Source organism: Poecilia reticulata, chromosome 5 (genome assembly GCF_904066995.2).
Source record: "Poecilia reticulata chromosome 5, P_reticulata-male-v2, whole genome shotgun sequence".
Taxonomy (NCBI): Eukaryota; Metazoa; Chordata; class Actinopteri; order Cyprinodontiformes; family Poeciliidae; genus Poecilia; species Poecilia reticulata.
In genome coordinates, this window is record NC_088834.1 from 4874941 (window position 1) to 4900744 (window position 25804).

The 25804-nt window shown below is 39.1% G+C and overlaps 1 protein-coding gene across 3 annotated transcripts in view; it reads left to right on the plus strand.

The window, feature by feature from the left end:
- The window catches only part of slc12a5a (solute carrier family 12 member 5a), a 155260-nt gene that overhangs the window by 82089 nt on the left and 47367 nt on the right, over window positions 1–25804 (plus strand). For all 3 annotated transcript variants that reach the window (XM_017304944.2, XM_017304943.2, XM_008408932.3), the window contains exons 2-3: window positions 20660–20760; window positions 21186–21323. In XM_017304944.2, coding sequence (XP_017160433.1) covers window positions 20660–20760; window positions 21186–21323 — 239 coding nt within the window. The remainder of the gene's footprint in view (window positions 1–20659; window positions 20761–21185; window positions 21324–25804) is intronic.

Genomic DNA, 25804 nt, shown 5'->3' on the forward strand with positions numbered 1-25804 from the left:
AATTCCTATGTGTTTCTTACATAATTTAAACAATGTGCCAATGTTGGAAGACACTTTATAAATAGAAAAGATATTTGAATAAAACAAATCACTATTTAATCAGCAAGACTTAAAAGCTGTTCAGACTCTTTTTGAGCCTTCTGACTATTACTTGTTATTGATTACCGATAAGCTATTCATAATAAAAAACCTTCTATCTATTGATTGCAGGACAAGTCGTGGTCCAGTCAGCAATTCCCACATATAAGAATCGTGTTAATGACTCCTTGTTGAAAAGGCGTTATAACTCATGGAGGGAAGCCCACGGGTCTTTGCAACAGAAAACAGACAGAAGTGGTTTGTTAAACGCTCAACAATACACACAACCAGGAAGAACAGAGGGGGATTAGCAACCTGCTGACTGCTTCACATTGAACTGGGGCTGCAGCAGTGGGAACATCAGTCACATCGGCAACCAAACGACACGAGCTTTGATCAATTCAGATTCCCTTGTTGTGGCCCGTTTTCCTCCCCAGGTGGGTGTGCACAGAGCTGCAACTGCTGGCAGTTTAATGTTATATCAGACAGTAATCGCCATCTGAGTAACAAAGACACTTTCAGGTTATTAAAAACGGTAGCATTGTAAAAGAAACGAAATGACACAAAACACACTATTTTGTTACCCTACAGCGGTGGTCCCCAAACTACTGCCCCCCCGCCCCCGAACAATACCAGAGAGCGTTCAGATTTTTTTTCATCTATTGTATTTTCCGGTTTATATGTGGATTTTTCTTCAATCACCAGGGGGCTCTTTAGCAGGAAGTGTGTCCTGTAAACTGTGGGTGTTTTGTTTTGCATGGCGCATTGCTGCCATCTGTTGGACTTTTAGGGAACTGCTTGACTTTTATGTTATTTAATCAGTACGGTTGTTTGCTAGCGGTAGAGCAGATGAACACGCGTGTTTGTTATGAACGCCGCATTCCAGGTTTCCCTCAATGAAATATATACTAGTCAGTCCCAGTGACCGTTTCACTAACGGTTTTTGCCCATGTGCTTTCTGGGTAAAAATCAATCGACATCCACCCCCCACCCCTCACCCCCGTCAACAATTTCCGGCAGCGCAGGTGATTTACTCCGGCCCCCCACCAGAGATGGGAAAGGTTATGTGGCCCTCACAGGAAAAAGTTTGGGGACCACTACCCTACAGGATATGCATTTCTCTGGTATAAAACAAAAAGCAGCAAAGTATTTTCAGTTGTATTTTTTTTAAAGGGTTTTAATTTTGTATATGTTCATTAAACAAAATGACCCCAGAGGATTAGTGGACTGGATTAATGCAAAAAGGATTAGCAGAAGATTTTTTTTGTATTTACAGTTGTCTAGTTGCATAATAAATTGTTTACTTTAGTATATACTGTGGGATTATACTCGGCAAACGTTCTCTCTACCCTGTTTCTTTATTCAAAACAGATCAAGACCGTTTCTGGGGATTATAAAAAAAATAATCCTGAATCTGAAAACTTTGCCATTTCTTATAAACAGGAGATTTGCATTAATAAAACTATCAAACATCACCTGTTTTGAAATGTTAAGTGCAGAGTCCATATTTATGTTTATTATTTTTTAGTGTTGATTGGTTTAAAGTGAGTCTGATCTACCTGAATATTTAACTTACTGGGCATGACGTGTTTCCCTCATGTTCACCTTGCATGTTTTTTTTTCCTATTTTTTGCAGCCAACCTCTGTTCCCTTTAAAGGCCCAATAATTAGGCCTCTATTGACTTGACTTGTTCCATCTCATCTAATGAATTCTAAAGAAGACGTATTAATGCGTTGTCATGGATTTTCTAAAAGAATATTTTGTTCCGTTTATTTTCTTTCCTATTGAACTGAAAATGTATCTTATTTTAGCCTAAACATAAACAAATTATGATTTCATGAAACATCAAGTCTTATATTGTTGGTGCAGTGAGTGCATTATTTGAGATATGCTCACGCTATATACCGTTTGCCTATATTTGTAATGCTCAGAACTGAGGACCCGAAATTTCAGTCAGACACAACGTAAAAAATAAGTTCTTTATTGAGGATCAGGGTATGGGACAGGCAACCACGAGCAATGGAACAGGAACCTCTTCTTAGTGTTGTGGGAGATGGGGGGTCCAGGTAGCACAGTGGTAGTGGCAAGTGGCACACCCAGGGATGGACAGAGTTAGGAGGGTAAAGGGTTGGGGCAGGCAGGACAAAGCAAAACTTATCCGAGGGTCAGGCGAAGAGCAGTGGTCAGGGCACGGAAAAAGGGTCCAACACTTGCAGGCAATATCAGGCAGACAAAATCCAAGGGCAAGGCAGGAGGCAGAGGTCAAAAGGCAGAAACGGTGTCGAGACCAGAAAACAGAAGCCAGTGAAGAATCCGACGTGGGCAAGACAAGGCAGGAAAATCCAAGGGACAAAAATGTGTTCGAGATCGTGGTCAGGTCAGGAAGAAATGCTAGAGATCTACTCACTCAGAGGCTTTCAAAAATCTGGCACCGTCTGCCTGCCTGAGAGCTGAATATAACTGCTGGTGAACAGGTGGAAGACATGAGCCTGATTGTGCTCCAGCGCAGCAGCATGCAGGTGAACCAGATGAGCTTGATGAGAGGAGTACTGAGGAGAAAAACATAGCAGGCAGACGGGCCAGAAACATGACAATATTGGGACTTTACAGTGTAAAACCTTCGTTGTCTTACACTCTAAAGTCTGCTGATTTTTACTTTTTTATGTAACCATAGATCACCTAATTATCTTGGCCTGAGAGATAAAATCTTTACAGTCAACCTATAAATTTCTAGGGTCTCCATGGTCAAAAAATATTATCATCAATATATTCAAAAACGGGCCCACATTCCTCATGCCATGTCAGCTTCCTGAAGCATTTGGGTGCTAAGTTCAGTGAATCTTCATCAGTGCACACAGAGCATATGAATATTGTAACATGGGACTAAGTAAAAGTAATATTTGGTCATCGCTACGAAATTTGATAAAACATTCTTGTAAATTCAGTGACAATGGTACATGGGACTAGACTGTCTTTGCTGTACGGTAAGTTGTCCCATGAATTAGTGCGATAAACAATAATATTGTTGTCTTGAGAGAGATCATTTTCAGATAATATATTGATCATAATGCAAGTTCACCCTCACAAAGATCAATTAAATTAAACACCAAACACTTCACACTGGACGTGGAAGATATTTTAAATATTAAGAATAAAACACGGCAACTAAAAACGATAAATATAAAGGAAACAAAAACCATAGACAACCAAAGCCATTAAGAAAATGGATTATGATGTTTCTGTAAACAAAATTGTAAAAAAAAAAAAATCATCAGAATATAAATCATCAAGCTCATTTACTGAATCTAGTGGTGCGACTATTAATCTGTTTTTGTGTGTGTGTGTGTGTGTTGCATTGGCATGATGGTGTTGCATTCTTTTCACAAGCAGGTTGCTTGGTGTGCAGCAGCATTTATCTGGATAATACTTGTTAAAGTGACATTGATCTTAAGTCCTAATACTTCCCAGCACAATGTTAGATTGAAATGAGGTGAAGAGGGTTGGTCATTTCACATGTCAGTGGTTTTAATGATCGAAGGGGATCATTAACATCACAGACTAAACTCTAAATCACCCCAGAGGAGCTTAGTCCACATAGAGGATGCACTATATGCTCATGAGTCAATATATTAGGGAGCAGAAAACTATCAGTCAGATCATTTGCAAAATAAGCTGGACAGATGCAAACCTAATAGACTAAATAGCCTCAGCAGCTGTACAACATTTGTCAAACTTTGAATTGAAAACAACAAAGCATTACATACCCACGTTGTCTTATTGTACAAGATTAAATTAAGAGTCCAACCAAGCTTTGAGTTATGTAATGTTAGATCCTCCTATGATTTATCTCATCCTGTCTTTATGCCAAGTCTAAGCTGAATGAATGAGTCTTGTAACTGCAAAGATTGCTTGCTATGTTGCAGCAGTAAGTTCTGGCTTTGCTTCAGTTCTGGACAACAACATTAACACAAAGTTCACCAAATCTCCCTGAATTGTTCTTTCTCACTGCTAATGATGGCCACAGATGGGAGACTGACCATACTTTATTTCTTCGTTTCCTTTGTCTGGGTGAAATGTAACTTCTGTTTGTGAAATGTAGCTTCTATTTGTGTCCAAAATGAGCAGAAGAGGTGGGGGAAAAAGACTATTAAGCAGTAAGTCTAAGCTTGTTTCACCTCCTGTTGAGACTGGAAAAATGAATACCACCAGAGAACCGGAGAGAGGATATTCAAACTCGTAATGGAGTGAGAGAGGCCTTCCTTTGTGTGTGTTGTCCCCTGCTGAGCTGCTGGGACACCTCACAGCTCCATATCTCAAACACGGCATCTTCTATTCACTGTAACTGTGGTTGGGGCGAAATTGACTGGTGCATTGTGTCTCAGAGGGCTGGATCTTGATAGCAGCACATGTCTGGTCTGAATGGATTCCCTTTGTTGATTCATCCATAGTTTCTATCTCCTTACCAGTTTCCCCAAGAGCTCATATCCTAAGCTCTATCTCTCCCTCTGCTTCAGCCATTTTTCTTCACCGACAAGAACACCGCAGTTAACCTTTTTCATCTGTTGCCTATTTTCCTACTGAATTTTGGACCTTGAACTTTACTGTACTAAAGAAAGGCAGAGTCATGTTAGATCAAAAATAAAGAAAAAAGATGGAGAGACAACTGGGAGGCCTCACTTGTCAGTGAAATGTATGACTATGCTGCATCCAAGCAGCTACAGTATATACTGTATACCCCGCATATTGTAAAGCATCCTGTCTCGCTCATTTGTCTATGTGAACAGGCGCAGGTGTCTTGGGGGATTTCCTCAGTCATGAATGAAGGGTTGTTCCTGTTCAGCAGTCCTGACCTCCCCTGGGCCTTACATGGGCGATATGGGACAGATAAGATGGATGGATATGGTGATATTATGGTGTCAGCAGAAGGTCATTCGATAAAAACGTACGACCAGTTGACTGCCGTGTCAGAGAGTGCACTCAGTCTGAAGTTGGGAGAGTTGAGTGGATGAGTAGAAACCAAGAAAACTAAAAATACTTAAATTAGGAGTCATCAGTGGTGGGAACTGCTAAACATAAAGTTAGGGTAACACTTTATTTGAAGGGGTGTGCATAAGACTGACATGACGCATAAACATGACATAACATCTGTCATGAACATGAATGAGTCCTTATGAATCTTTATGACTGCTGTCATGAAGTGTCATTTGGTAAATAATGACACTTTTAATGCAAATTTGCTCTAAAAGTTGCATTAAAAATCCATTAAAAATGCCAACGTTGCATGATTTTGTAAATGTGGATAATTTAATGCAAAGTTGGCATTTTTAATGGACTTTCAATGCAACTTTTAGAGCAACTTTGCATTAAAAGTGTCATTATTTACCAAAAGACACTTCATGACAACTGTCATAAACATTCATAAAGACTTATTCATATTCATGACAGATGTTATGTCATGTTTATGACAGTGTCATGTCAGTCTTATGCACACCCCTTAAAATAACGTTTTACCGTTAGTTACACTAATCCTAAACAACTAATCATAGACATTAGATCTGCTAATGCTGCTAACCACTACACCAAAACTGTATTTAGCAGAAACTAGTGCTAAAGTGCTAAATTGATGACACCCACCATGTATCACAACATATTATATCCCCCTCAACAGAGTCAAATTTGTTATTACACACCCACCTGTACAGTTGAACTTTCCCTTGTGGCTTCAGTTTTATAGTTGACAGCAGTAGGGCTTCAGTTTAAAAGCATGGAGGATGGCGTATGGAGCATCATGAATCAAGAACATGACAAGAGGAAACAGAATTGAAACCTAAACAGCTTTCCCCTACTTCAAAATAAGAGCATGAATAAAACGTGTAATGACTTGAAGAATTCTTAACAGTTGATAAGCAAAACATCGACACAGATGTCGAACTTTATTCACCTGAAAGTTTACAAAATGGCCAAGTATATTAACGCTTTAGAATTTATCCAGAAGAACATAATTTAGGAGAATTGCTTTCAAAGTTATCAAAAAACACTAAGAGCTAAGTGAAAGATTATCTTTGGTATTTGCGCACTAGTGGAAGTGAGCCGACCACTAGTAGTCATTCTCATATTTTATTGATATTACGGTACTTCTCCATGTCCTGCCCTTATAGTGGCAAAACTGTAACATTGTTCTCTTAACTACTCATGGGATTGAGAATGTAAGTACGACTGATTATATCATTATAAATTAAAGGCTTCTGATCCCAACTTGAATTCTTAGAATTTGCTTAAAATAGACAAACTATGAAGAGCAAAATCTCACCAGAAGTTGGATTTGCTGACATTTCCTATCACTCACTGTAAAAGCTACAGACTGGTAATACAGACCTCCCTCTCCCTAGTGATACTCAATCTAAGCAATTCACATTCACAGTCCTGGCATAATGAACTTTAGTAATGATCTGATTATTTTATAAATTAGTTTGACAAAAGCAAAATAGAATGTTTAACCTCAACGATCTCTATTTTTCGTCATGTAAAAGAGTTCAATGTTGCTGCAAATGGCCTTAATACAAAAAGAATAGTAGCATTACCATGTCAAGGTCACACACACATATAAATCAGAGAAACCAGGTGATCATTTTGAGAAAGATACTCTATTTTGGACTTAAGAGTTTATTTTTTCTGATCATAAAATTTATTTAGTTACCTGAAGAGATAAGAAAAGCAAAACGTCTCTAGAGATAAAAAGGTCAAAATCTAAAGGTTGGTTCATCTCTATGCACGTTAATACATCCAAATGCCACTGCTAGCAGCTAAAACTAATTTAAAAACAAAATGTCAGATAATTATACTGAAATCTCTTTTAAACACATTGCTGTTTTCTGTCCAACAAGCTGGCAGCTCATTGCGATTATCTCTAACCACAAAATCTGTAAACTGAACTAATTCTCTGCTCACATTAGTATCCCATCTGGACTCATAATAAACATAGCGCTCATGCAATTTAATCCATTAGGCTTTAGACAGAAAATAGGTTTATTGGGCTCAGATGAGTAAATATCCAACATCTCAGGGACTAAAAGTCAAACATTTTGGTGTTTTTAAATCAAGATTAGTGTTTGGTAAATGGCAAAACAATGTACTTTGGCTCAAAGAGCAAAATCATGGCCTGCACTAAGTAATAGTCATGTTGATGTTAAAAGTAGGCTTTCTACATAAAGGTGTGTGTATGAAAAGGGCACATATCAGTCATGTGGAGTGTGTGTGTGTGTGTGTGTGTGATGATTTGTGTTAAAGAAGGGGAGTGTGGAGAATGGCAAAGGAGTATCAGTCACTGTCGCCAAGCACTGCAGTCCCTGGCTCAGTTCCATACACACACCCCTACACACACACACAGTGGTGCAGGATGCATAATTCACAGGTGTAATCAAAGGCAGACAAAGGCTTTAGTCTTTTGAGTCTATTGGCCCACCAGGAATCAGTTTGTCTATTGGCCCACCAGGAATCAGTTTATACACACAACCACTGTATCAGTTTCAGACAACCAGTCAGGGTGAAAGAGGGAAAATGAGAAGAATAAAATGAAAAGGTGGAGGTAGGAATCGTTTTACTCATCCTCTGTCTAGAGGTCCTTCCATTCAACTATATCTCTCTAATTTACAGTTTTTAAAGTCATTCAGACTTGTCCAGAAGAGACAGCAGAGTGGAGATAAACTCCCTGCTCGTGCTGGTATCAACTTTTTCTGTTTTTTGTTTTTTTAATCTCTTCTCTCTTTCTTTTGCACATTTTCTCACAAACAAATCTCTGCTGTAAATGTTTTTGAAAGAGATCCAAAGCTGGCAGCTGTTTTTTGGCTCATATCACTTAAATATTTTATAAAATGCAGATGAATAACATCTGTAAGCATTTCATTTAGCATTAATATTATAAAGTGAAAGGACTGAAGGTGTGCTGCTTGTGGACACACCTCTGTGGTCATGGGATTTTGTTTTGTTTGTGCTGTTTTATCTTTCCTTCCCTTTGCGTCTCTCTCAGGGCATAGCTGTAAAAAGCTCAGTTTTTAAACCTTTCATCTCGGTCTAAATCCAAACCTATGTTCCATTATTTATTTATCTCCCACAGTCTAGAAATACCAACTAAGATCCACCCATCTCTCACAAGATTAGCCCTAGCCTTGCTGTGGGTTTCTGGGCAGAGCAGTGAAACGCACAAATAAATGTGGCAAAATGAGCACACAAGTGTGAAGGTTCGTACACACCGATTCAAAAATACTAAACACTATCACCAAATGGGACTGGAAAGCTGTCCAGGTAATGCACCTGTACCGTGGCACCTGATAAACCCATGAATGCTGTAGTCTTATCTGCTGGGGCCAGAAACTAGAAAACTGAGCAGTCTTTCAGTGTGTAGTTCTCTCTGTCTGCCTCATTTTTTTTCTGTCTGTCTTCTGCAGGGTTTCAGTCTGTAGGCTCCCCTCCATTATGTTTCCAGTTGAAGCTGATAGGCTGTAAACTGAGCTCATTATGAACGATCTTGTGCTCCCACCTCACTTCTTCGTGTGTCCATTTCTTCTCATTTCTTTTAAAATGTCAGACTTCTGCTGAAGCAAAGCAAGTAGACTGAGACAATGGAAAGTACTTTGTAAAATTGTCATATTTTGTCTGAGTCAATGCGTTGTAGAACCAACTTTTGGTCTCTACCAGCTTTGAACTTGTAGAAACTGGAATTTTTCTTTACAAAAATAGTCAGACAGAATGATTGTGCCTGTAAACATCAATCTTCACATCTTGACACAGAACCTAAATTATATTTAGGTCTTGAAATGTATATCTACACATGCATCTGCTTTGACCTAAACCAGCCCTGGCTTTGTGTTCAGTGTTATTGCCCCATAGGAAGATGTATTTTCCCTTGGATAAAGCCAGGTAAGGAGTATAAGTACTTTTAAAAAGGTGCCTGAACAGCACTTTGACACAACTGGCTGTTGGTGTTGTTGCTTTTTAATGATGTAGTATAGCTGCTGTTTTTGCTTTTAGCTCCTTGCAAATGAGTTTGACGTAGATTTATCCTCACCGTGCAGGCTGGGCTGTGACTTCTAGAGAGGATGGCGGAGTGCGTCACTGATGTCATTTTGGTCTGCGTTACATAATCTGCCTCTTCTCATTATGAAGCAGTAAGATGTCGTGCAGTTGCCTGGCACATCAGCACTGAAGTTTTAATTGCAGTCTGCAGGAGAGTGTTTAGCTGCAACCTCGCCAGTTGGTCTGATTACTGGAAAACCTTTGCAGCTTAGATACCCCTGAGTGCTGCATTGTTTGATTTTAATGGGGTTGGAAGGGGTTAGTAAGTAATGGGGTTAGTAAGGGTTAAAGTCCAGTAGAACCACGCAAACTGTCTACAGGGTTTATGTTTTCCAGCTGGGATCAACCAAAGATTTCAATTTTATTAACCAGTAAGCCTTAAGTCAGCCATAAACAAGAGAGTGAAAAGCCTTTGAAATTATGTTGGGATGTTAGAATCTCCAGTGTATTGAACAAAAGCACACCCTGCAAAAGTGACTCGTAAATCACATTTACACATGAGCCATGCATGCTTGTAGTCGCATCCTGACTAGCTAATTAACCATGAATTTTTAGCAAGTGCAAGGAGGGCAAAATACATTCAGAAAGCTCATATAGGCATTACAAGATCATGCAAACAACTCAGAACTGAACTGGAAACTTAGTCAAAGTCTAAGAAACTTTTTTTTCTACTTTTGTGCATTTGTACATTGTTTTCCAACAGTGGTAAAACAAAAAAGAAAGGTATTAATTGACAAATTGTTAACTCAACAAACTCGCCCCCTCATAAAATTAACAAAATAATTTGTATTTGATTTTAAACAATGTGGGAAACCCAAGGTGATGATGTCATGGCTTTGGAGGCTTATGATAGGCTAATTTAGGTTCAGTAGAGGCACACCTGTGGATCTATTAAAAAAATAAAAACACTTTAAACACACAACTTTTTTGCGTGACAATATAAACAACAAAATCAACAGAAAGCTTCTGGCTGGAACTTTGTGTGATTCTGGTGCACCTGACCATCTGACGCACAAGCAACATCCGCAAACAAAACTGATACATGACAAAGCTGCTTCTTTTGGCTCATTTGGGGATTATTTTTGTTTCAAAAAATGATCTGATGGGACACTGGGAAAGCTATGTATGTGTGCAGGTTGTGCATAAAAGAGCTGGTCCATTACAAATGCTATTTAAGCCTAAAGTAGCATCTGAGTGCTAAACATGTTGCATCAAGCACAGACATCCCCAACGCTATTGTCAGAAGTTACATGACTGACCAGGGATTTCTGAAAACACTTGAAAATTGGATTGGTGTAATAGCACCTTGCACCAATCTAATGGTTGAATAACCTAAGTAACAGATTTAAAACGATAAGTATATTTGTTATTGAGCTCATATCTCTATTTATTCAACAATTCACCTGCAAAACGAGGTTTTAAATTTAAAATGTTGCTTATTTAGTTGATAGTTTTTGATTACAGACTGTCATCAATAATTTTTTTGTATTGAGTTTATGTACATATTTAGTTTCAGCTGTATTTACCCACAGCAAGTGTGTTGGCTTTTGAATTTAAAATACCTTTTTATGGCTGGAATCGAGAGGTGAGAGGAAGGCCACAGAATAAAGAAGTGGGAAGGAGAAGGTGTAGACGTGTGGAAGTGAGTCGACCACAGGGGATGTGATATCACACCTGTGGGGTGAAGATCGGGCAGTGAAATAAATGAGGGAAAGTGCTGAGAGAGGTGAGCCGGAGAGGACGTGCCCTCCCTGTGTTCTCTTCAGGGCTTTTAGAAAAATTGTCTCCCGCCTTACTTGGAAGTTTAGGACATGTATGGAGGCAGAATATGACCACATGCAGGGGAGTGGCAGTACAGACTGAACAGCAAAAACAAATGTGATCATTTGTCCTTTGATTCTGACCTCTAGCATTGACTAACAAGAAAATTACAGACCTGGTGAAATGACGATCAGTCGCACACTTTAAACCTTTAACACTTTAAACCTTGTGTTTAGAAATGGGGTCCAACCGGCCCCACACACATAAAACTTGTATCATTTGCTACAGTCCTCTACGTTTGCCTCAGTCCTCGCACGCACGAAGGGTTAAACAACTCTACCATATGGTTTACATGCTGGTGGTTGGATGCCTAACTCGCCAACTCATCCAGGACACCTTCATGCCGTATCTCATTTAGAGTGCCCCCTATGCAGAATATAGTATAAATGTGACTTTTCGCAGCACTTCCATTACAAATGTGCTCAAATACTTGTCAATATTCTGCTAATGTTAAAAAAACACAACCATGACCTTATTAAAACACATCAGTGTCTTACATGTGATTTTGATTCCCCCACCATGTCATCCGCTATTTTCTTACTGTTTCCATCTTACTTCAATTTGTTGCATTGGTTGCTAAAAAAAGTCAAAGATAGCAGGTGTGAGGAACCTTTGCTCCTCAACCAATTACCCCACCAGGCATAATCCTCCCCAAACCCAACTCTCAATCACTCTCCCTAGCACTCTATTCTTTTTCCTCCCTGCCGCTCTCACTCTCTCTTCTCTTCCCACGCAATTCCTTCTTTTTTTCATCTATTTCCTTCATCCCCGCAGCTCTGTGGCTCACCAATTACAGCAGCTAGCTGAAGTCACTCCCGCAGGCGGTCGTATGCATGCAGGAGGCGTGCAGCTGACTGACAGGGCACGAAGTGTTCTCCCAAAGCTAGCCTACAACCTGAGGAAGTCTGATAGCCAGGCTCCACCGGGGCTCACTGTGGCTGGCTTTACATGGCTACACATTAGCTGCACCTCACGCCAGGCGGCCTGCCGCCTTCCTGTCACTTTTCTTTCTAAGTTAATGTCCATGGACAGGCGAACAGGCGCAGGTTCTTCGATTGAAAGTATAAACACTCCACAGCGCACAGTTGTTGGAGGAGAGGGACAAGCAATGACTAGAGTGAATTTTAAAGCAGAAAGTGGGGATGTGTGTAGGGAGGGCATTTTACAAGACATCCTGGATTATTTGTTGTGACGATTTTCACAGTTTCTAACCTCTTAAGTTGAATAATCAACTGAGAAACATCCACTGGGAGAAAATTGCAGCTAATGTACCATGAGATACCAGCTCCAATGTCTAACACTAATTAAATCTGGTCCTGCTCATTCTAATTATGGCTTACCCCAATTTCTTTAATAATGATAATTATCAGCAAAAGTGATTGTTTTGTATTGGTCTCACAGTGTTTGTAGGATAAAGGAAGATGTGAAATTTTTGGTTTTGGTTCCCCAAATATATTTTTTAACAATTATTGTTTTTGTCATTTCTAAACATTCTTTATCATGATTTTGAGAAAATTAATTCAGAGACACCAATCACTAACATTCAGAGCAGGGAGAGTCAACATGCTAAGACATGGTAATAGAAATCCCCGTCCGTCTGTTGGCTCTCAGCCTATCGGATGCCACCAGTTTAAAACCCAATCAGGAAAGAGGACCTCGCTGGAAATTAAGGGCTGCAGAGAAGGGTCTGTGTCAAAGTCACACCCTGTGAGGCAATGCTGCATTAAAATTCATTCTGCGCCTGAAGCGCCCGACTGAATGCTGATTAGCATGCAGGTTCGGCCCCACAGCACACAATCAGAACTGAGTGGTTTCATGTAGATATTCATACTTACGTTGTTGACATAAAAACTGTAAATAAGAGAGCACAGCACACGGCAAAATGAAGAGAAATGAATAGAGAAAAAGTTAGAGAAAAAACAGAGTGAGTGAAATCACATTAAAACAAGGCAGCTGTGTCTGATTTGCAGCTGGAGCAACAATCGGTGGAAGGAGAGCGTAGCATATCTGCTTATGACAGTGTGTGGGCTGATGTAGTCATGTAACTGTACCCTCCTGCTATTTATTTCTTCTGTGCATTATGTCTGTGCTAAAAAGGCAAATCACATGTGAATGAAATGCTCAGGAAATAACCCCCTCCCTCCCCCCTACATCATTATAAATAAATGGGGAATGTTGTGTAGGGAAAAGTAGGAGTGATGTTGAGAAGAGTTTAATCTCAAACCACATACAAGATTCATCTCAAAATCCAGCTGTTAAGGGATACCTATCCCACATGAGCTCTACATCCTAACTGCCACTACACTTTCACATATTTTGTGTATAATTTTTCACAAAATTATACACAATTTTGTGTATAATTGTGTATAATTGTGTAGATTTTTTTTCCCTCCCCCTTTATAAGGTTGCAGACTGAGCCTGATATTTGTTGTGCATTTTTGTAATGTGTGGATAAAAAGATATTGCAATCAATAAAAGAGAAAATAATAATAAAAAAAAAAAACAACACTGAGGTCTCCCACGTTTAGGGAAAAACAAGGGGGAGGGGGCATCTTCTCGTTTTGCTAGTCCTCACGTTTGCCTCTTGGGACTGGACTTTCTGGGTGTGTGTTCAACAGAGTGGCTGGAACCTGGAACCTTCTTGCCTTTTAGCAAGAAGGTTCCAGGTTCAAATCCCAACTTGGGATTTTTCTGCATGGAATTTGCATGTTTTCCCTGCTACTGCAGTCCAAAAGCATTACTGTTAGGTTAATTGGTCTCTCCAAATTGTCTTTTGGTAAAAATGTTGCTTTACTTGTTCTTCCAGTTGACAAAGAGGCATTTACTTTCAAATGCCAAACTTGAATTAATGTAGTTGAACAAAGAAGAGACAGTCGAATTAGTGAGTGAAATCCTGATCTACATGGATTTGCTGCTGTCACACAAAACACTGCAGGGAAACATCGCCAGAAAATCCAACTTCTTCTTGGTTTCAATAATTTATTTCCCTTTTAAATTCTGCTGTCACTTAAAGTAGCGTAAACTCACTACACTGTGAAAAGGGATGTTGTGTGTGCAATTTCACACATGAAGTATCTATGAATACATTTTGGATACAAACTCTTACTATTTTCAACAGCACAGCCGTAGTCTATGTTTTCATACAAGATGGCTGAAATCCAGCCACTTGTTCCCAGGCTGAGATTAATTGGCCGCAGACGCTCCTCTGCTGCTGTACCGCACAGTTAACAGGGTGTGAGCCAATCACACGCACGTGCATCGTCACATACACACGCACTTGTTTGAATGCATGTGCCAAACCAACAAGTGGCCTCAGAGCTTGTGTTGAGTCAGCTTCTCAAGAATAAGCATGAAGCTCTTTGACTCGTCCTCTTGGGGTCAGTTCTCAGAGACAAACACTGTGTGGCACAGTGCAGGCAGGGCGAGACAGCAAAAAGCTGTGAGTGTCGCCACCTCACCACTTCATGGGAAAGATCAATAAAGCAAAGTCAAATAGTTCTCACCAAATTATTCTCCATGGCTCCTTTTTTGTCTGTTTTGCAGTTTGAGCTGCAAAACAGGCCTTCACCTGTTCCCCCTGACATTTTACTTCACACTAAAACATTTAAAGTGCTATTCCTTGAACTTTTTGGAATGTGTATTAGTGTAAAAGGAGAGGGCAGAGAGGAGACATGTGGAATATGGATTCAACCCTGTTTACTCTGAAACCACTTACTCCAGAGGAGCTGCAGAAATCCCATTCAGGAATAAGAATCAGTCAGCATGAATCATAAACTCCATAAAACTTCAATCCTTTATGGAAGGGTGGCAGGTTAAAATGTAACTTTTTGACCTTCATGAACACTGCAAATCACTTTGAACAATTATATGTTGGTCTATCGTATGGAATCAAAATAAAGTGCATTAAAACTTATGGTTGTAATGCAACAAAATGTGAAAAGGTTAAAATAATATTAATGTTTTTCAAGGCTTTATGTTTTCAAGGTTTTTAAAAGATAAATGCATTACCCACTTAGCTGAAGTTATGCAGGTAGTTATCTCATATTGTGTTAGTTTATAGTTATTTATTACCTGAAGGTCAACTTGGATCATAATATGATGATCTTAAATCCTTATTTCTTTTCTTTTTATACAAGTAGAAAATAATTTAAAATAAGTAGAAAATAATTTGTACTTGGATTGCTAACTAAAAGATAGAACATCCTAAAGAGCCACTCTGGTTTTAAAACAGTTCTTATGGACTGATCAAGCTAAGATCAACCTTGGTCTGGGATTAAATTCTGTATAAAAAAAATCACTAGTGTGAATATTTCTACTCTTGGGGGTAGCTGCCTGTTGGTGCCAAGGTAAATGAACGGTTCTCCTTGATTGGCTGATTTGTGAATGCTAGCCAGTAGTGTCAAGTAGCATTACAGCTTGTTATTTCAGCTTTCCTGGCTGCATTTTCTTTCAAATATTTTCATAATGTTCTATGAAAAAAAGCTATTAATCGGAAAATGCATGTCACTGGCAATAGACATTTGATAATGGCAACGAAAGCAACACAGGGTGTTTGAAGGCAACATGTTACTGTTGCAGAGTCAGTCCTCTGAGCCTAGAAGGATTTGAGTTGCTTGTGATTTAAGATGACTTAAAATGACTCAACAACTGAGAACCAGATGACAATCCACTGCATGCAGACCTCACAGGATTATTTCCAGAATTAAAAGTCAAGGTTTGAACAATTTATGTCTGATAGAAGCACATACCTCTGCAAATGAGATTTTTAAGCGTGCAGCTGAAGTAAGATAGTTTAAAACTAAAACTTTCATTATCCATATCAATATTGATGGTAATGCTGATTATTACAAAACCTTTGCTATATTTTGAAATAAACAATTTAACTTGAGACTCACTTTGTGTCATTTGATATTACATTATTTTGGGGATGATGTAATATCTCCATAGAAGAACGATGGGCATGTAAATCACACACACACAATCCCAGAAAGGAAAATTCTTTCATTTTGTTGATGGAATGACAGTAAGCTCTGTTTAAGCCTCTGTGCACTAAGCACCAACTATTAAAAAATCTTTGAAGTGAAACTTTTGTGATTTCATGATGGATTTGGGAAGACAGAGACTCATTGAGTGGTGAAGCTCTGAATTTCAACCATATATAGAGGCTTTGGTAGTGAGGAGCCATTGTTGTAGAGATCCCATCAGACTGAGAATGGATAAGCTGCTTTGGGGCAAAACTGGTCTCAGAACTGCCCAAAAAGGAAGGAATCAATTTTTTTCCTTGAAGGAGGAGATTTAAATTATTAGGTGATAAGAAGAAATGGTCCAGGTAGAGTTAAACAATAACAATGAATAATTGTCTTTGTGCCTTTCCCCCACAGGTCTGTGCATTTCTAGGTGTTAACACTTGTCCTTTTAGTCCTTTAAATACTCTCTGCTTATGCGCTTTTAAGCCTTTTACAAATACATTCAGAAATTTGAATGCCTTTTATGGTGAAATTTTAATGAGATTTATGTCAAAAACCTGTAAAATGTTCCCATTTTGCCCTACAAGGAGAGGTGTGCGTAGTGTTGTACAGTAATACACTGAAGGTTTCAATTAGCAGAAGGCCTACCTTGTGTGATTTCACACACACTGTGTTATCACACGTTTTTAAATTTAGTCGTTTCACGAGCTGGATTTCAGTCTTTACATGCAGGTTCACGGTTCTTCATGCCATTATAACTTAATGCCGGCAAAATAACTCATTGCAACACAATGAGTTATTTTGCTTAGGTTTTATATTTTTATCAGTAGTCACTGTAATTTGATAAAGGCATGTTGATGTGGACTAGAAAGAATTAGTTGTGCATGTTGTACATTACAGACCACAGCCATCCATGAATAGCTAAAGTCAGCAAATGCTTCAGACCCCCCCCCCCACTCTCCGCCCCCCAAAAATGTGTGCAGGCCTGTTTTAACAATTCAAACACCAAAAATACTCCAATATGTATTAATATGCACAGTAGAAGCTGCCTTAAAACACCCGCAGAAGCTTGTGTTTACAGTTTTCCTTATCTCCACTCTTGGGGGTACAACCAATCACCACCAAGGAAAATGAATGCTGCTCCAGGATTGGTTGCCTTGCAGAACCAGCCAAAAGCCTGAGAAGTAGAACTGCAAAATATTTCACCTTCCCAAGCTGCATTTTCTTTCCAATATTTCAAATATGCTCTATGAAAAAATCTGTAAATAGGCATGTTTTCCACAAATACTGAATTGTGACAATGTTGGGGTCCACTCTACTCTTTCCCATTTTCTCATCCATCCATCCATCCATCCATCCATCCATCCATCCATCCATCCATCCATCCATCCATCCATCCATCCATCACCATTTATAGACGTGATTAACAGATGATGGGAACAGAGGGTAAAATAATGAAATAATCCACATGCTCCCTCAGCCCTTTGCAGGACACTTTAGTCTCCCTTTTACCAGCCATGTTTATTTTAACCTGCAGGTCAGAGTGAACTGAACCTTGAATGTTGCAGGAGCTTTTACATTTTACAGCCCGACAGAAGTGTGGCTCTACCGTCCCTCTGCGGCTCCCCATTTCATCCCAAGCCTTTATCGCTCTCCCCTTCCCAGTTCACTCTCTCACCATCTATCTGTGTGTCCCTCCAGCTTTTCATCTGCATTCTTCCTCTTTCACCTCCTTCACCTCACTGCCACCTTTTTAATTCTCTCGCCTCTCCGCTCTTTAAAGGATCCTTCAACGCTGCCCCCTTTTCTCTGTGCCCTCTGTCTGAGTGGCCCTATTGCGTTGTCTCTGTACAACGGCGTGCCGTCTGTTAGCGCTGCTCCGACATCATGGCTGCAGCGTCCTGGCTATAAATAACTCCAGTCTCACAGTGTTCAGTCCAAGACGAGACCGAGAGCCAGAGGGAGAGCAATCTGCTGTCTCCCTCAAGTTATGCTGGAAGGTGCAAATGAGACAGTTGACACTGTGCAACCTTCATGACCAAGACCTTTGTCATTTGTGGTGCACAAAGTGCTTCTGAATTTAGTCATTCTACTCAGACTAGTTGTAATACGGAAGTTTTTATGAGATTTCTATTCATCCTCAGCACCTGTGGTGCTTTCTGACGGTTTGATTGATGACAGGGTCAGTGTTGTCACAGTTCACACTTAACAGTTCAGTTCATACAGGTAAAAACTAAATGATGTTCACAGTTAACCACCTTAAAATTAACACTAACCTCATTTATTCATCAAATTTTTATTAAAACAGTTTTTTTGAAAACATAAACTTGTTAACATACCATCTGTGTCATTAGATAGCATCTGCAACCTGGCCTATTGCTGTTTATTTACAGCTGCTTGATTCTCTTCTGTTCCACATTAAGTCCATTTTAATATGACCAGATGGTTAATAAAGTTCTCCAAGAAAAAAAATAAATAATTTTTTTATCTTCTTTTACATTTTGGTCTAACTCTTAACTTTTATACAATGCACATGATGTTACTTTAACAAAAAAAAAGTAAATAAACTGATTGGAAAGCACATACAAAAATGTGTGCATTTTTCTGTTTAAATTCTGAAAAAGCAAAATTTGTCTGAAATTGTGTTTAAAAAGACAAAAAAAAGAGGTACAGCACAAGTGAAATTTGAATTTTAGGGAAAATTTGCATTTGGTTAATATTTTGTTTTGAAGAGTCTTTTTCACTAATGGTACCTATTTTCTCCATATATCTTTTCTTAGTGTACTGTTTAATGGGACCATTAACTTTTAAGAAGGATGGTCGAACATCCCAGGATCATAGATGCTTCTTGGTAGCTACAGAAAGTGTGTGGTTTCTCTGGAAACTGCTAAGGGACATTTAACTTTGTATTGATGAAGATCTACTGTAGATTAAGCTAAACTTGTTTGGTGAAATATAATTTCACACCTAAAAGAACTGTTAAAATATACAAGTAAAATGTGTATGTGGATGCAAGCTTCTGTTGCCATTGTATGTTAGATTTGGAGTCTTTATACAAGCCAATTATACCATTTTATAATGGTAATCTGTAACCACAGCAGGCTACTTTCTGAATGTGGACTGCTGTGGTTTCCCGCCAAAACAAACAGCCCAATGTTTCACATCACTGCTATAACAAAGATTAACTATTGTGCCAGGATTATTATGTATTTTAGTATTATTTCTGATTAATTGCTGCTGGTTATACCACATGTAATCATTCAAACAGAGGGCACTATGCTGTGCTATAAAAAGGTTCAGTAACCATGTGATGGAAAATCTGTCTTGGCTGTACCTCACCTCTAAACGTGTGACTGCTGGGTTAAGCTGCAGCCTGACACAAGCCTGAACATGAGCAACCTGCTTTTGAAAGACAATGATTTGGCCAAATTTTCCGATTAAATATTCAATTAATTTATGCCAGGATAATTTCCAAGTCTTTTTGTTTTATTCTTTTTTTTTAATAATGTGACATTCATCAGAAACTGAGCTGACCTCTTTCAAGTCATTTTACATCTATGAGTGCCACACAGTGACATACAAAACCAAGGTACCTACTGAGTTAAAATTGGTGCCTAATTAAAGAGATAATAAAGCCTGTGCAATTCCAGCAAAATAAACATCTACCTCAATTAAGTCTACCAATACATACCTGTAGCCAACAAATGAAAGCAAGAGCTATGGTTATAAAGGAACCAACTAAGCATCAGATGTGTTATATAATAGTGCAGGAGAACTGGTGTTATCAAGGCCATTGATTGTGTCTATGATATCATGGATTGAAATTCACAAATGGTAAATGTCCCACATAGCACTTTATTTAATTTGTTGCGTTTTACACAACAATCAGTCGTTCATCCATTCATACACACATTCATTGATGCCAGAGGTAAGCCCCAGAGATGGTAAGCTACAGCTGCCTCTGGGGCAGAATAACAGAGGCAAAGCTGCTGCACATTCTGAGCCACTGGGCCCAGTGAGCAAGGCAGGGGAAGCGCCTTCCCCAACGACAGAGAGAAGGTTCAAATAGGCAACCCTCTAGTTACAGGGAGCCCGTTATAACTTTCCGTCACTTTTTTTTTTGCTTTGTTTTCAGACCTGCTCTCGGTTTGGGCGTGGGAACTTGTGGACAGATGCTACTACATCGAGCCTTGATGCCTTAAGCTAGCTGTCACCCAAAATAACATCACTCCGCTTTGTCCTCTCAGGGTTTTGTTGACAAAGAAGCTGGAAAGGATTCCTTCTGATGTTTCAGTGGTAATCGCTTTTAGACTGGGGACAGTCTTGTTTTTAGTGTAGCATGAGGCAGATTGAGATTTTCTAGTCTTGGACATATGGGATATATAGCACTGCACATATTGCGATTGCACAGTCCATTAGCTTCCATTCTGTTTCTTTGCCTCTCTGACAGAGATGACAAGCCTCCCGTCCTTTCTTGGCTAACATCCTGTACTTTAAACCTTATGTGTGTCTTTCTGCACTTAAACAGAAAATAGTACAGAAAATAGTAATCTCCTTTAAAGTATGTGTTCTTTTGAAAGTTACCGTTTCCCCCCCAAAAAGCTTAATGTAGCTTGAAGAAACTGACTTTCCATTAGTCTCCCTGTAGGTTTGCTCATTTTTCGTCTGTTTTATTGCTGTACAGTCTGAAAGGATCTTGTATATGTATTGTTTCTCTCAGGTGACAGTAACCCCAAAGAGAGCAGCCCCTTCATCAACAGCAGTGAAGCTGCCGCTGAAAAGAGCCAGCAATATGATGGCAAGAACATGGCCTTGTTTGAGGTAAAATCTACTCTGTGCAGACACACTAACACACTCAGATGTTTAATACACATGTTCAGCATTGACTCTTGGATGCAGGGTTTACTCATTCTCACTATTTAGTTTTTGAAAAGGGCCCCTGACATCGATTAATGAGGGTAGTTATTGTGTGAAGGGCATATGGGAACCTTGTGTTAATACAAGTGACTCTTACATTGCTACAGGAAAGAGCTAAACAATGCAATTTACCACAGCCTTGCACAAATGTATTTACAATCTGCTTTCAGTGGGATTCTGGGTCTAATAAGGAACATGGTGTGAGTTCTTTCTCTTGCTCTTGGAAAGATGACTCAGGAATCAATTAAGTCAGCAGTTATACACCATTGATTAATAGAATCGTCACACCACTGCTAACTAATGGTATCCATGTATTGGTGTCTCTACAGGAGGAGATGGACACCAGTCCTATGGTGTCATCTCTTCTCAGCAGCCTGGCCAACTACTCCAACCTTCCCCAAGGCTGCAAGGAGCACGAGGAGGCTGAGAACAATGAGGCAGAGTCAGCGCGCAAGAAACCTGTCAAGGTACCCTCCATAAATGTGATCTTAGACGGCAGATATTCAGCAAACGGTGGAGATTAAACATCAACCCTAACAGTCCTAAGGTCAAAACTATTCCCCTTCAGTATTGAGTAGATCAGAAAACATGCATTGTGATACTTTGGGCAATATTCTTCTTGGAACCTTTGGGTCCTGCCCTTCCTGTGGATGTTACTTTGACATGTGCTACCAACATGAGCGTTGTTGAAGGTCATGTTCATTAGTGGTGCAGATTCCCAGTCAATCGTAAGTGCTTTAACAGAAGGTAACTTGACTTCTAATCTTTTTCGACCTTTTGTCTTTTATCTTCCATCTTAAAAGGTGTTTTTATTTCTGATAATGTTGTTTCCCCCCACCCCAAGTAACATTAACCTGGGTAGCAAAAGCTTGTTTTTGCTACACTGTCTGATCCCAGTCTGATCCCATTAGCTCAGTACGTCCTGGTTCCCCTGATAACCGGTGGACTTGGGCCACAGTTAAGGCTAGAAGACGACTAAAAGGTTGTGCTTATGAGACCAAAAATAACCTTCATCCATTGCAATGCTATTCGGTTTTGATCCTCATTTAGCCTCTGTCACTTGAGACCTTGCAGACGCTGCCCTTCACTGCTTCCCTAAGATCCTATTGTGATCAGTTTATGGTCATACTGAACCACATCCGCTGGACCTTTTTCCACCAGTGCTGGAGCAATTTCTGAGCTGCCAAGTGATCCTAACAAGGCGACTGTCAGAGCTTCTGAAGTTCTTACTTTTAGTCATTTCTTTCCTTCTAGCGCATTAATTTCAAGGGCAGTGAGTTCACTTTCTCCCTAATATATCCTGTCCATTACCAGGAGCCATGATAATGAGAAAATCAGTGATTTTTCACTGAATTTGTCTCTGGTCAGAATGTTATGGCCACGTAATGCATAATCAGTAAAAACTAGAAACCATTGTAGTGTGTTGTACTAAAAACTATGATACAGTAAAAAAAAAAATCTGGAATTCCCGTTTACTTTTTTAACCTCGGACACATTTTTAAAAAAATCATCTTGCAGTTGCTCACTGCGTATTTTCCAGCTTATCAATAAAATAAAAATGTTGCTGCATTGCCACCGTGATGAAGCATAGACTAATGATGCCATTATCTGCAATACAGATAATAAAATTCCAATGATAGTTTCAGCTGTCTGCACAAAAGGCCAGGCTTTTGTTATGAAAAATTATGTCTCATAACACAAATTACTAAAATCAACTTACACCAATCTACGTCTTTACTCGATATGAGTTTGCATGCATCAATACATCACCTTCTAGTGCATTTAAAATTGCCCTGGGGTAAAATAATTTATTTGGCTCAATAAATAAAATTACCTCCTCGGTCGGAAAGGGCTGTTATGTTTTTTTTTTTGTGTGTGTTTTTTTTTGGGGATGGTGATTATGGGTTGCCAAATATAGATTTGTTCACCAAATAAGTTGTCGTCATGAATCCCTATTAGAACAGTTTCCTAATATTTTTGGAATGCACTCACCGCTAAAAGTGTGGTCAATCATTCTCTGTTATTAAAGATCCCCTGTTTATGTTACTGAATTGCATCTTAAATGCCACTAGCTTATTAGTTTCTCTCACACCCTCCCGTGGTATTTTCTGCTGCTGGCGGTTGATGGTTGCCAGTAGATTGGAGTTCAACTTTCACAAATTTCCCTTGCACTTGATTGACAGAGGTGCAGCTATATTATCAGTCCTGTGGGAAATTATGATTTTTGCCTCTCAGCAGCTTGTTATTTTGCATAGCTGAAATGATAAAAGATAATGCAGATAATGAAGGATATAAAAATAACTGGGGCAGACCGGCAGACAGTGACTTTCAGAAGTTTCTTTCTTCAGTCAGCCTGTGTGATGTAAAACAACGTTAAGGCTTTGAAAAGCCAAAGCAGTGACAGGTTGACAGCTTTTTTCATGACCTTTGACGCGTCTGCCATTCCAGGTGTCCAATCAGCTGGAGATTCTCTCTCACTTTTTGCCTTTGCCCATATTTGTTCCTGTCACTTTTCCCCTTCTTTTTGTTCCTAGGCTTTGATTTACTTTGACACAGGTGTTCATTTTATAGCATTTTCACCTTGGAGCAAATCAATGTTGTTGACCCAGGAGATCGGAGTTCCCACATTATCAGATTCTCCCTCCAGATGAGTCCAGCAGATGCAGCAGGCCTTTGAAAACAGCAAGAGTGAAATAACTTGTACAGACTACTGAACTCAGGAGTGAATTGTTGGTTTCCTGATTACTAGTGGAATAACAAAAATAAACCTTGAACATTTTTCTGGATATTTGTGTCATCAGTGAATGGCATGAATGGTTTATTCATATTTTTACTGTAGTAACATTATTTAATTATGTTTTAATTACCCTCACACCTGAATAATATCGTTGTCTCTTGTATTCACACCTTTACAAACAATCAAGACACATTTCCCCAGTGTCTTAAGACCTGAAGAGGAGTGATTATTCTGGTATGAGTGATTATTCTGATGCAGTGACTGGTATTAGGGAGAGATGTGATTGGAACCTGTTTTATCCAAGTACTATTGTAAAAAATAAACTATGTAGTCCTACACTCCTCCTATGGCTTAGAAATATAACTTCACTATTTGGTATGAAAAGATAGGAGCTATGACAGAAAGATTAAATAAACAAATGGCAGCCTCAAATAATTTTTGACTTTTATGCTCAATGCAGTCCTTTCAGTTAAGTAACAATCTTGGCTTTTAAAGTGTGGTCCCTCAACACGTCAACTTGCATTTACAGATTGCGGTTTCATTAAACACAGTAAAATGTGTACATAATGTTCCAGTTTATCTTTGTCAATTTTATTTAAAATACAAAAAAAGATTGTATTATAAAAATGGATGTGAAAACAAACTAAAGTAAGCACAGAGATCATGTTCTCATGTCAGTTACGCTGAAATTGATTGTGTGTGATGTGTTCGTTATTTCACTATAGTTGTATATGTAAATATTTTACAATTTGATTAAAAGGATATTTGAATAATCTCATTCATTGTTTCCAACTCAACTTGAGCAAATAGAAATAAAATAAAAACATGGCAGGAATATAAAGGTTGCTAAAGCTGCAACAGCTTTTAAGACAAATTATTGAATAAAAAGGTTTAGAACTAAATTCTGTTATAAAAGAGTCAAATTTTTTTTGTTAATAAATTATGACCCAGTGATTCTCAAACGCATAAATATGGAAATTTCTTTAACATTTTAAAACATTTTATCATGAACAAACATTTTATTATTGAACGAACATGAAATACATCAGTATTTCATTCACTATCTTGATTCAATAAAACAAATGTCATATGTTCTTTCTGGTGTGTCCAGCCAGCCACATAATTTTGCTTTCATGTGTTGAAGCACTTTGGAGAGCTGTTGTTCCTGGGAGTATATTCAGTTTATATAACTAATCCACACAGTGCGCTATAGGCACTAACGATACGTTTCTGCTTCATGAAATACTCTCAGGAAAAGAGCTAATGGCAGCAGCTGTTTACGGTTAAGTCCATAGAAACGCCATTTGTGTAAGCCTGCATTTTAGATGGACAATCTTTCACACTGTTTGTGCATCTGCTCTTTTATAATCTGATTGTAAGACTGTTGCAGGTAAGCAGTAATAGTGGAAACATTTAAGCTATTTCCTATAAATTCCAAGTTGTTTTTCCCCTTCATGCTGAATGTAAAGCATACTTGTCCAGATATCCTTAGCTCAGGTTGCACTGTGAGTAGCTCTAATCTCCCCCCTGTCACCTCAGCCCCTTCAACACATTAATTAGTCTGCGTTTTGAACCAAGCTGTGGCTTCTCCCATCAGCAGCCCATTCCAGAGGCAATCTCTCCATCGCCACGAGAGGCTTTTCATTAAGGCAGCCTGAGGCGCTTTATCACTCACACAGCGACTCCTCTCGTTCTCCTCCGTCACCTTCCCTCTTTCTATCTCACTCGGCTCACCCCTCCTCATTCTGCATCTTCTTCATCATTGCGCCCTCGAGTGAGCGAGGCAGAGGGAAGCCGAGGCAGCGGCCTTTCTTTGGCGCAGTATGAAAAGCCAAGATTAAAGAACTGGTTGGTGTGACCTGACGGTGCAGGCTGGAGGTCACACAGATCATAGTTGATCCCCCAGCAAATGTTTCTTCTAAATCTCATATGTAATGTACATATCACTTTATAGGCAATGTGGAATGTTTCCAGCAGAGTTGCATTTAAAGAAACACAAAGATTGTTCATATTTCTACAAAAGTGTGAGATCTGATTGAAAAAGTATAAGTAAGAATGGTTTCATTTCCTGGTATGGGTTAAAGTTGGGTGGATGAAAATAAGTGTTTAGCCACATCATCATCATTATATCTTCATACAGGACTCTGTTTCAAAAGCCTTTTTTTTTTCTATTTTGCTAATTAATTTAAACCCCACTGCACCGTTTCATAT